This window comes from Oxyura jamaicensis, chromosome 3 (genome assembly GCF_011077185.1).
Source record: "Oxyura jamaicensis isolate SHBP4307 breed ruddy duck chromosome 3, BPBGC_Ojam_1.0, whole genome shotgun sequence".
In the NCBI taxonomy this organism is placed as follows: Eukaryota; Metazoa; Chordata; class Aves; order Anseriformes; family Anatidae; genus Oxyura; species Oxyura jamaicensis.
Genome location: NC_048895.1, coordinates 62,612,146 through 62,624,963, shown reverse-complemented (window position 1 = coordinate 62,624,963; position 12,818 = coordinate 62,612,146). Strand labels below are relative to the sequence as shown.

Below are 12,818 nucleotides of genomic sequence, written 5' to 3'. Positions count from 1 at the left end.
AAGAAAAGAAAAGAAAAGAAAAGAAAAGAAAAGAAAAGAAAAGAAAAAAAAAGAAAAAGAAAAGAAAAAAAAAGAAAAAAAGAAAACAAGAAAGAGGCAGTGGAGATGGTTGTCCCATTATCAGAGAAATGAACTGTTACATGGGTACATAATTCACTGGCAAATATAATGCCTAGTAATAATAACAAGAAAAGCGAACCCATTCGTGTTTAAAATAAAAGAGGAAGACAGGAAAGACATATTTTTGGCATCATCAAGAAGAGAAAGGGAATTAAGCAGCTAGGAAGAATGCTTTAAATCTTCCAGCACAGCAAAACGCTTTTAGCAGAGCAGATGGAGAGAGTGCCCAAGTATCCCAGGACTCGTAGCTGCAGGACAGGTATCTTTCATCCCAGAAGAGAGGCTGGATATAATGCTTGTACAACCACCAACGGAAGTGTGTCATAGCATTTTCCATCAATTAAGGAAGTCAGAGACCCACCTTCAACAGCTTGTCAGTAGTGATACTCACATACATGAATAAACTGACAGATACGTAGATAAGCATGTAGATAGGAATCTACCTAAATGACGATTTTCACAGGCAGCTTGTAGGACTTCAATTACCTCCTCCTTTAGCAAATTCATTTGAAATATACCAAGAGGTTGAAAGATTCTTTGGGTGAGACGTTGGGAAGAGAATGTCTAATAGACGAATACCATCGTTGTAAAAGCCTCCTTTTTAATGATACCAGAATTAAAGAATAAAATATAAAATTTTAAATAAAAGAAAAAACATTCAAAAATGAAACTCTGCCATCCATATAAGAACAGATCCATTTTGGGGGGTGCAGTTGTACATACAGTATTGATTGTAATTACATATTTCTCTGCAACTAGATTGCCTTAGTCCTGATTTTAGCCCTTGCTTGGCGGTTTGCCTGGAATAGTACAATGAAGATTACATTCAGACAAGAAAAGTGTTACCTATGTGATTTGTCATATAGGCATTTACAGCAAATATTTGTGCTGATAAAAGGGAGGGAGGGAAACTACATGGTTTTCAAAAGGGAAAATAAAAATACTTTTTCCTTTAAAAGCCACAATAATTAGTCTTAAAACACTGTGAAAATACCTGCTGTGTGACAACATGACCCTGAAAGAATTTATTCAGTCTGTGTGATGTTGACCCCCCAAAAATATACTAAAAAATGAAATTAAAATTAAAATGGACCTTTTAGTGCATTTATTTGCTGTTGCACATAAAAGTCACTGTGTTTTTCCCATTCAAGCCACAAAGCGAGTATAAGACATTGAAAAGTAAATCCAGTAAACTTAAGGACCGAATCTTTTTGATTTGAGAAAGATGTATGCAATATAGTGCAAAAAAGCATTTTAGCAGAACCCAGAATAAAGCAGCTTATTTACAGTGATCAAACAATGCCCCTGAAGGCTGTAATTAAAGAGCTTGTTGCCTTTGAAACCACCTTTTCTGGATTGCTACTTTGTTCAATAAAAAACACATTTATATCCTGTCATAAGCTCATCTCTAGTTTGACAATCTGTATTAGCAACTGCTGTGATCACATCAAAGCAACCATAACAATTGGTTCAGCATCTTTCTCCTCCATCTTTCCTAAAACGTTAGGCAGCCACACCAGCATCCTCCTTATCATGAGCCCTTTATATGAATTATTTCTTATTAAATGTACAAGAAGAGTCTTTTCATATTAAAAACAACAAGATAAAATAGAAATATAGCTAATGCATGAGATGGATCATGTCATTCTTCGTGTCAGGGCACGTGACAGTACCACTGAGAGAAATACCTTGTAACACAAGTTAGAGCAGCACAGCAAACATCTCAGTAATATTTCTCTTTTTCTTTCCAGTAGCTTAGAGCCCCGTTTGGTGACTGCTCTAGGAGTGAATGCTTCAGTGATCCCGATAGGGAGTGTTACTCAAAATCAGGTCCATGACTAAACAGCAATAATACATCACTTCTACCTATCTCCCTTTAGTCACACACCTCTGGGTGCTTCAGCGAGGAGGGCTAGGGAGAGCGATGCACAGCAGACAAAAGACCTGACCGCGGGGGCACAGAGGGCCATTCAGCAGGGCTGGAGCTCAAGCCCAGGCTGGCCGACTCCCAGTCCGACAGCCTGTCTGCTACAGGGTGCTGCTAAGCACTTCCAAATACCCCCTATTCTGTTTTTCAACAAAGGCCACACTTTTCGACTAATGCAACCAAGTAACTTTGCAGGCCGAACAGTAGGCATTGACTCCCTAGCCCCATGAGTTTGCATCCTTGAAGGAAAGAATTTGCCCTTTTCATCTCTGAGTAGCACCCACTGAATTCATTGTAGCTGGCAGGCTGAGAGGTCTTTGAAAGAAGATCCAAAGAACCAGGAGCCTGGCTGCTTTGCAAGGAGATGACAGATCTCCTGACAAGTCTTGAAAGAGGAGAACTTTGTCCCAGTGTCCTTCTCCAAATGTTCCTTTCTCCACTATTATGTTGTCATCGGTTGCCCATATGGGTGCTCCCTTCCCAGATCAGAGGTGCCTGTGTTTCAGTGGCTGCTGAAATGATTCTGCTTTCACAGAAATGCACAACACTCTGGTGTAGCCATTGCACTGGAATTACAATAGCCTGCTCTCTGCTGTGACATAGCTATGTTAAAATCAGTTTTATTAAGGCTGCTGCAGGCTCCCAAAGTAATATGAAGGGCATAATGCATCTATAATTAGAGTCAATAAAAAAGATATCATTCTTTATGGGCATTATGTGGGGGTTAGTCAATTGTCCAGAGTTTATGCTCTTTAGCAAGAAGTGAGATATATTTTAAAGTTGCAGGGAGGAGAGTTTTGCTTAATAGCATTAATGGTATTACACTCTGCTGAAGCAGAAGGGAAAAGCAACCAGTTTCTGACAAGAGAAAGTTATGTGTCTTTTTTAGTCAAGTATTTCCCAAGCACTTTAGAGGGTAATCAGCATGCTGGACTTTCTCTACTGAACCCCATAAACTAACAGCTTCTGGGGAAAATACAGAGGCTGAAAATCACATACACAATGGCAGGCAAAGAACGAAGCATGCCCCAATTTCTCTCTCCAACCCCAGGCTGTGAGAGTAGCTGCAAACTGCATGAAGCTTTCATCCGCCCCTTCCTTCCTATCCCTGGAAGGTGTGCCCAACCGAGAACTGGTGATCCCAGCTCCCCCGTGCCCACACGATGCTCCAGAGGCCCAGCGTTTGTGGTGGTCGTGAAGGCAGCATGAGTTTGTGTAGCCAGTCCCCTGTCAAGTGACTTACTGGGTTTTCTAACAGGTTTTCTCTTTCTAAAGTGTCCTAAGCAACAAAAATCTGTACATTTGGTCAGTCTGGGACAAAAATCCTCCAAGGATCTCCATGTCTATATTGCCATGAAGGTAAACTCCCTTCAAAGGCTCTTTGAGAAGAGGGCACCCTATCTTGATCTTAGGCTACAGAGGGTCTGATTTTTGCCAGCACAAAACCATCAAAAAACAAAAGCTGTAAGATTTATCTTTAGCCATATAAAGTCAAACTTTAAATGTCAAGTGCTTTAAGCCATTTCAATCATAATGGAATTTTTCAAAAAAAATTACTTCTGCAGTTTCAGATTTATTTCTTTCCTGATGGGTTTATGGCTTTTTTTTTTTTCTTTTTTTTTTTTTTTTTTCTGATTCTCATCTACCCGGAGGGCTGTGTGGAAGCACAGCTTTTGTGTGTGCAGTACCCACTATAATGGAAAGAGCAAGTGAAACCACAGCTCCAAATGCAACATCTTTGACCTTTTGTTGGTTTTACCCCCACCAGTTGGAATTAATGTAGTAAAAAAAAAAAAAAAAAAAAAAAAAAAGTCAAAAGCTGCTTCTGAAATCACTGCTGTTTTAACAATTTGTGATTTATTTAGTCTTATTCATTTACTTTGCAGCATTAATTTGACTTAAGGTATGCTTATTGAAGAAGATATTTCACAGCACACGTATGCTTTGTTGGACTGGGTTTAAGAAGGCTGCTTAAATTAATTGCAAGATCAGGATAGAGTGTGGAGCATCACAGATGGAGCCCCAAAATGGCAACAAGTTTCGGCACCTTCCCCTGTTGAGACTACTGCACATTGCCTCTTGACCCATTACTATCTGCCCAAGGGAGCTAACCAGAAACTGCGAACCTGGGCAAATGCCACATCCCCTCATGCATAAATTGTGGCTGGAAGAAAACTTGTTGAAGAAAAAAATACCCCCACTAAAGACCTGAAACAGCAACAGGCATGGTCATGGACTTGTGTACCATGAGAAGTTTATACCAGGACCTTCCCACCCCTCCCCTTAGCTGTGGTTGTTCCCTTACTTCCCCAGAGCCCATGTTTGTGAAGGTCACTGTGGTATTTTTACAGGACATCAGGTTGGTGCTCCACAGGTCCTTCTGCTGCACACCTTCTCCTCCCATCCCTGGAGGCTACCCCTGACAAGAGCATCTGGGGAGCCTGCTCCCCTGCAGGAAACCAGCACGTCCCAGGCACCTGCAGCATGTCAGGGAAGATCCCTGCATCAAAATAAGCCAGGTATTTTGGATATCCTACCCACCTGTTGTGCCATCCACAGAGAGGCTCAGAGCTGAATCTTGCAGAAAGAAAATACCCATGATCCTCAAAAAGTCTTAGCCTCTCAATGCCACCTACTGAGGGTCAGGTTTTTCACACTGTATCTGGATGAGTCATCCCATTGAGGGCAGCAGCGTGAATAAAATGAGCAATATCTGACCCATAAAAGTCAGGTTTCGTTCGAATGCAGTACTGCATTCACTGAAAGGCACTTTCCCTCTTCTTCAGAATAAAATATGTTTTTGAAGCAGTCTGAACAAGTACAGGAGAGTTTCAGTGGTACATATTAATAGAGAAAATTTACTAACATCCTCTGACTACTGACCACAAAAGAGAATTCAAACAATCTGTTGTTACTGCTGTACCCAGGGATCTCACTCCTAACTGCAGAATCAAGAGGAAAGGAAATAACTATGTTCAAGGGAAGAAACCCTTCCATTTTCACAGACAGATTTGGCTTCTATCTCTGCAAAAATGAAGCAAATCAGCAAGCACAAGCACTGTACCACAAAGTGAGTTCTACAATTTATCATGCAATTCTCCCCTTGACCCTTTCACTCAAAGAAGACTCCACCCTGTAAAAACACAGGTCATTTTTATTGATCTTCCACCTCTAAGTACAACCCTGATTATCTTCATCAAAGCTGTTCAAAGTTGTGCATAATTTTTCCTCCTTTTAAACTGTCTGGGTTTTGTCTTGGTTTTGTTTTTCGTTGATTGGTTGGTTGCTTTTTGTTTTTAAAATAGAAAGTGCCTTTATTAATCACGAAGAGGAAGCTTGCTTGGTTTATTCATGGGTATTAAATGCTACATATCCTAGTTTTCATTGACTCACTGGCTTCTTACTCTAAGTCAGCAGGGTTTGTTTCCTCTAGGTTGCCTTAAAAGGATTTTAAATCATTCCATCCTACATGACTGTTTTCTAACTATTAGTGTTGAGCATGATTTCTTGCACAAATACAACTTGGGGCAGCTGAGATGATGTATGAGGATTCCTCTTCTATCCAGTTTGCCTAGATGCAGTTCCAGGGTTAACAGGACTTTTTGTAATTGTTAACAGGACTTTTTGTAATTGGTTGCAGTGCTCTGCTGATGGCTAGCTTAACCCGTGGTTCTTCTGCAAGGCTCACAGAAGCATGCTCTGGAAAGATGCTGCTTCCCAGTAACAGAAGCAGAAAGGATGAGATTGAAACTGCAGAGACACAGTGAACAGGCAGGGATATGCAGATGGCAAAGGAGAGCCAAGAGTAACCATGAGCCTGAGCATGTTCATGTTCTTCATGGTTCACCAAAGAGGGTTTGTAAATGGAGCTGTTTGCATTCAACAAAGAAAGAGCACGTCCCTATGGGTTTTGTTTGGCATCACCTCTCACGGCTGTCAAAGAGCACCAAACAGCCGCTCAGGGCGGGGGGATGCACACCAGGCAATCTTGAGCATCTTTTAGACCTGCAAGGGCATCAGCCACGGGTATGCAGGTGACCCCACTGCTATCTCTTCCCACCGCTTTCTCCCTGCACGGAGAGACCTGGAACTTTCCAGCCCCCCCAGCAGTGGGAGCAGAGCAGAGCACTGCATTTGCAGCCTGCTGCTGCACTGCACCCCAGACCTGTGGAGGTGGAGGCTGCTGCCTTGAAGATCCCTTCTCCCCATAGAAAGGGTGTACAGCATAAACTTTCCCAACAGGTTTCATGGGTCCATCATAAAGAGACATTCTGGCACTGCAATTTACGTAGCAGGTGCTGCTTTGGAGCAGCTCAACTGTGTCGAGGAACTACCAAGTCTTCCCACACTGTAATAAATCCAAATTCTTGGGGATAATCCCATAGCTAAGTGTGCTTTAGGGGAATAAAAAATACAGCATGGAATTTTTATTTAGATTGAGTAAAAACTGGGAATGCTGTGGGTAGGGAACATGGCTAGTGGCAAGAAACACCGACAGAATAGGTGCCTCAAGCAATTCCACATCTTTCACAATTAAAGTTTGACACTTTTTACTATTCTGCCACTGGTTAAATTAAGCCTGCAGAATATTAAATTCAATTACCCATAAAATAATTATATCAGTATTAAAACAGTCATAATTTTTGCAACATAAAGATGAAAGCTCATACTTGCATGCTATCTGTAAAAATCAGTGGCCATACAATACTTAGCTCACTAAGCATCAATATTTACTAAAATGTTCAAAGAAAGACATTCAATCAATCAAATCAGTTTCCAATGTAGTTTCAGCAGTTTAATTTGTTAATAACATATTTTAATGAGCTATTAAATTGTCATGTACTTCAGACTGCACTGTAGTTCCTTTCTAATCAGTGCTGATTACTAAGATATTTGTATGTGACAAATTTGCTTTCATCTTATACTCAGCCTTCCTAATTCCCTCAGTGGTCCGGTTTCTGCAGAGGTGATATTATGACAAGGATAGTGAACTGCAGAGTCCCCAACAGCTGCCCCAGGAGGTATCCGTGGGGCTGGCAGAACCACGCTCTCCTCTCACCTGTGTTTCTGTTTGCAGACCAGGGATGACAATAATTTTCCTACTTCTGTATGGCCTATTGAGTATGATGAATGAAAAGCACTTCAGAAGAAGTCAAGGCTGTTGCTAAAAACCCATCCTCCTGACTGCATAGCACCAGACAGTCGCTGAGAGTGACTGCAGGCTGGGACTCTGACCATACAGCCACACCCTGGTGGAAAGAAAGGTCAAGAAGGACATGGGAACATGAGTCAGCCCCTCAGACCATGACCTTCCAGCCAAAGGCAAGCTGGCTGGGGCTTCAGCTCACCCCAAAGTCCAGGTATGGCATGAAAAACATTGTAACTGCTTCTGCTCTCATACCACTAAGGTAAAACATTACAGGAAACCCAACCCTCTGGTTCAAGCCAAGAACAGAAAAGGGAACTGTTCCTCAGAGAGGAGGCTATGTTGCAGCATTCACCACCAACCGCTAAATTTGAAATGCCTGTAGCTTAGGGGTCTATACAGGCTTGTCCCTTTGCAGTTTTGGGAGCTGCAGTTAAATAAATCACAATTCCATTAAAATCAGCTGGGACATAATTTGTATAGGCCAGTAGAGAAATTAATGGCAAAACAGGTGCATACAGCATATTTCCAACATTATCCACCTGGCACTGTAGCAGGTAGGCTTGCATCTAAAATGAAAGACCTAGAGTGCATTTGGTGCTACATGGTGAAGGAAGGCAGAATGGAAGTCTTTTTTTTTTTTTTTTTTTTTTTTTTCTTTTTTTTTTTTTTTTTTCTTTAGGGCTGTTACCTTGTTCAAGGGCAATCAAATTCCCACTCTCTTGCCCCAGAGCATGACTTTTCAGCTTCTAATAAAAACACTGCACCGCATGGACAAAAATATACCGACCCTTACATTACAAAGATGTATAGCATTATTCTTTCCTAATGCTTCCAGAAGTACTGAAACTCTGTCAAGAGCAGTGAGGCAAATTTGAAAGCCATATATTTATAATATCATTTAGACATAAATGCATTTTGTGCAAAATGTTGCTTCCAGATTGAGTAAATGAAGATTTTCATCCCCACAGCACACCAGGGCACCACAGAAAACCAGAGCATGAATTAAACGCCAGTGTCTCCTTACCAACAATGTGGCTACAGCCTTCATTGTCTGGCTGCTGCAGCTTTGATCTGACATCTCTTAATGGATTTAGTAAATCATTATTTATTCCACTTGCCATTCTGTGTAACTGTTTAAACTGGCATTAAGAGACCATGCAGTATGTTTGTTTTTGTTGTTGCTGTGTTTTTTTTGTTTGTTTGTTTTTGTTTCTCCTGTGGAGAATTTAGCATGTACATTTGTACAAGTTCTCACTAATTTAAATTCTTATGTCATGAAATTATTCGTCCTTTGCTACTGACCAGTTTCAAACAATCTCAGCAGTGTAATGCTTTTAAAATACATCTTTTCCCTTACTAGCTAGATGTTGTACTGAGAATGGTTTAAGAATCTTACAAAGCCCAGCTCCATAAATCAGCTAATCCAGCTGGGAATCCGCTGACCAAGCTGACTGTAGCAGGTTGGCAGCTACTAAAATCATGGCACGAATGCTCTGATTTGGTCCCTGCAACCACAGCAATAAACCCACAGTGCTGTCAATAGGCGTGACATTACCAACACCACGATTGCTCACGTACTGCATGCACCAGTCTGTGTTGTCAGCAGGGGCACCTAGCCTGCTGGTGGAGAGGCAAAGAGCAGAGATAAGAGGAAGCCAGGATGAGAGGGCAGGAAGAGGAGGTGCTGCCGGCAGCTTAAGGAGCACCAGAGCAGCACGAGGCATGTGCCACCTGCTCCCCAGCCTGGGCAGCCCTTGGCTTAGAGCCAGTTGCTGGTTAAGTGCCTTTTCCTCACACGTTAGAGAGCAATGCTACAGTGTGGGCTGTGCCTCCACCGTTGCCTTGTCCTCATGCCCCAGGGTCTACACGGCAAATGGAAGCCTGTGCTGAAATACGCCCTGCTCTGAGGGTGTAGAGCTTTGCCACCCACCAGCAGCAGGATGCAACAGGAGGGACCCAGAAACCTGCTGACAGCAGGACTGCTGTAGTTTTATTTTAGTGGTTTGTATCTATGTCTGTACCTCACAGTATTCTGTGTGTGTACACACATATTTATACATATACATTTACATCTTGTATTTATGTTACCTCTGCCTTCTAGGTGCATGGAGAGAGGCAGTTATGGTGGCTACTCCAACTTGAAAAAGTGATCTTTTAATTTAAATTCGTCACCTAGGTAGCAGCCTCCTCATCAAAGTTTTCATTCATTTCAAGCTGGAATCCAGTTCTTGGTCCATTTTACACAGTACAATTTGAACAGGCCACAAGAGAGAGAGAAGTTCAGAAAATCATATTTTCAAAGGTTTTTGGTAATTTTGGCCAATTTCATCTCCTAGAATGCCTTTTTGCACATCAGCACTATTCACAGGCCTTGGGCAGTTTACGAGCAGCCAGTTCGGGCAGTCAGGAGAACACAGCAGCCCACCATGCTTGTGGCAGAAGTGTGCCTTTCCCATCCTCCCACCTGCACAAGGGCAGAAGGAAGGATCGCCTCCACCAGCCCCAGCCCCAGGAGGGTAGTGCGGATTTTCCACGGCCACAGCTCCTCTTTCCTCCTACTATAGGGCAGCATGGGGATTTTTAGAGTGACGTAAATGTAAATATTGTGGATCCTGAAGCTTAAGATCATATCATAACGCATCCTCTGTTTTATGTGGTGTGAGCCTAAGTCTACCCTCTTTCTCCCCTGGCTGCCAGGAATTTGTAAAATCTGCACGGTCCTTCTAAGACATTTATTTACATCAGGGCCTCACTTAATCCCTCTGCAAACCATTGATCTGCAGTGACAAGGAGGTAACCTACTTTTCCTAGACTGATACACAGGCTTGACATGGTGTTTTCACTGTTATTAAATGCAGTCTTATGCCCTGACCAAGTGTGGAACTTCTCCCTTCAGTGCAAGCTTCTTTACCATCCTTCCATTCTATTTTGTGTACAAGCACAGCCCAGCAATAATAAAAACAGCATTAAAACAAACAAACAAACAAACAAAAATACTGATTCAGAAAAACAGAGCAAAATATTGCCCCTGTGGTACTCCTATCTGGCTTATACCCATCCCTTTGTATTGGTGTGCAACAGAAGCACCCTCAAATGCAGCTCAGAGCTTCAGGAAAAAGTTTTTCCTTATTGTCCCTCACAGTCACTTTCCAGACTGTTTCTTTACTTTGGAGACAGAGATTATTGCTCCATGCCAACACCAGGACTAGCATTAATTGATTAACCTCCACAAGGTGATTTGCCATTTCTGGATTGATGGCTCTGAGCCAGCACAAGGCAAATTCATGACTCATTGCAGTACTATTTCCAGGATACTGTGAGTATTAATGGCTTCACCTTCCCCAAAGCCTCTTAGAAGACCAGATGCACACCATTCCAAAGACTTTTCCCTACAGCATCCTTACACTGTTTTATTCAAAGGGGGTGGAAAATTGGAGGGAAACTGCCAGGAGACAAGTCTGTCAGCATCCTCCCTCCACATCCACCTCCCACCCCTCCCAGGGAGGACCTGGTATCCAAGAAGGACTTGCAAGACCTTGCCAAAAGCACATGCTGCTCACCTTGGAAATAGATGCCTGACTGGATCTGGAGGACCCTGGGAAGGGTTCTGGGGTCCAAAGAATGAATGAACTTCTCAAGGGTAGATGCCATGGTCCACCGCAAGGCAGCATGTGTGTCTGGCACCTAAAGGCTGGGGAGAAGCTTTGGAGCATTCAAGGCTTGCAGCTTGGCTTGTGCTGCACCCTGAGAGCTGTGGGGCTCCAAGGCGGGGAGGAGCAGCTCAGGGAGGTACTTCTGCTTCCTCGCCTTGCTGGCTGCTTCCTCCCACGGCTGCAGATAAGCGGGGTGAGGAGGGGGGATGCCGAGCATGGGTACCTGGCCCCAAGAAGAGGTGCAGGCACCGCTGTGGGGACCAAACTTTGGAGTCATCAGGGGCATCTGCCACAAAATTCCATCTCAGTGGTTACTGATTTGGTGCCTGGAAATACTGACCCCTGCAGAAAGAGGACATCCAGCATTTTCCCTGCATAAAGTGATGAAAAGACATCATATTTGGGTGGGTTTGTTTGTTTTGTTGGAGCACGGCAAAATAAGTTGGTGTTTGTTCTCTTCAAAACCACAAAGAACCTTTGAAAAGAAGAAATGAAACCATTTTGTTCTGATGCTTTTTGCTCCATTAACTATTGTAGCTGGATTTGAGATGTAAAAAGGGAATACAAATAACTTTGACATGTAAATGCACATTAAAGCACAATGCTGCTATGCAAAATGGCCAAGATGTTTTAATGTCATCAGTGACTTGTGGGGATTTGAATTTGAGATGCTGCAACTGGGAATGAATTTTTAGAGGCTACTGCCCTGTATCATGTGCAAATCTGACTGCACTGAGGGCAACACCCCAGCACTGGTCTCAGACCAATTCGGAGCTTTATTGAGAGCTGTTACTGCAGCAGCACTCCTCAGAAGATCAAGACTATGTAGCAAATAAGGGGTAGAATCAGATCACCAGGAAAGATGAAATGCCTGATTTCATGCTCCCTCACACCACTCTCGCACTGCTCTGAGGTGTCAGAGAAAGCAGGAAGCATGATGTTATGACAAAATGGAAAGCCAGTAGTTTATTAAAAAAAAAAAAAAAAAAAAAAAAAAAACTCTGTAGCTGCATTTCATCTATATGTAATAATTCACAGAAGACAATATAAGCTTCCTCATATTTAAAAAAACAAAATGCTTAAAGTGGATGCTCAGGTTTTTGAGGTGCAAGGCTGTGGCATTTGAAGACTTTGTTAACTTGGTCTTAACAATTGTTGCTGCAGAGCATGTGAAAGAGAGTTTAGAAGCGGGGAGGCTGCAGGTGCAGAGCTCACTGTCACCAGTTTTTAACACTGCAGGTGCTGCAGGCAAGATGAGTAACAGAGCTTTGGGTCTAGGAGGTACAGGTGTTAGTAAAAACCAAGCTAGAAAGCTAGAGAATATGCACAGCCACTCATTCAGTTGTAACACACAGGAGTCCTCCCCCTCCTTCCCAAAAATACATGTGAAATTAATCAAACAGCACTGATCTGGGGAAATCACACATGCTCAGTGGCAATCAAAAGGTTGACAAGGAAAAGCTTATTCTTGCAGGATCCAGAGAACTGAAATATGTGAGTAGTTTCAGTCATTTAGGTGGGATGTCTTTATAAGATTAAACATTGTGTGTAACTCTAATGCATCAAAGCCAATTTTCTAAAGGTACCTGCTCTCAAGATTCTCAGGGATTGTGTCAGTGCCAGAATCTGGGCTTTACCTGTCCACACAGTTTTGGTCTATAGATAAAGAGCCCCTGAGGCCATTTTTACTGTTCCTGAATACACTTGTATTTGGCTCTTCATTTTGCTAAGACTGCCAAGAACACCAATACAAAAAAAAAATAACATTTAACATGGACTGCAAACACACATAAAAATTAATAACTGGCTTTGAAATCAGTTGGTGCTAACAAAGTAAGCGTACAAACAGGAATGGATTTCATGCAAGACAAACCAGCACAAAAACAATTGTAGTCTGCCAAACCCAGCAGCCCAACAGCAGCAAGGCTGCTGCAGCTCCATGTCCCCAGGGCCAGCCGTATGTGTACCC

General features: G+C 42.5%; 1 protein-coding gene across 3 annotated transcripts in view; it reads right to left on the bottom strand.

Moving 5' to 3' along the window:
• The window catches only part of THEMIS (thymocyte selection associated), a 91,826-nt gene extending 80,882 nt beyond the window's left edge, over positions 1-10,944 (bottom strand). For all 3 annotated transcript variants that reach the window (XM_035323208.1, XM_035323210.1, XM_035323211.1), the window contains exon 1: positions 10,757-10,944. In XM_035323208.1, coding sequence (XP_035179099.1) covers positions 10,757-10,847 — 91 coding nt within the window. In that variant the 5' untranslated portion in view covers positions 10,848-10,944. The remainder of the gene's footprint in view (positions 1-10,756) is intronic.
• Between the last annotated feature and the right edge of the window lie 1,874 nt (positions 10,945-12,818).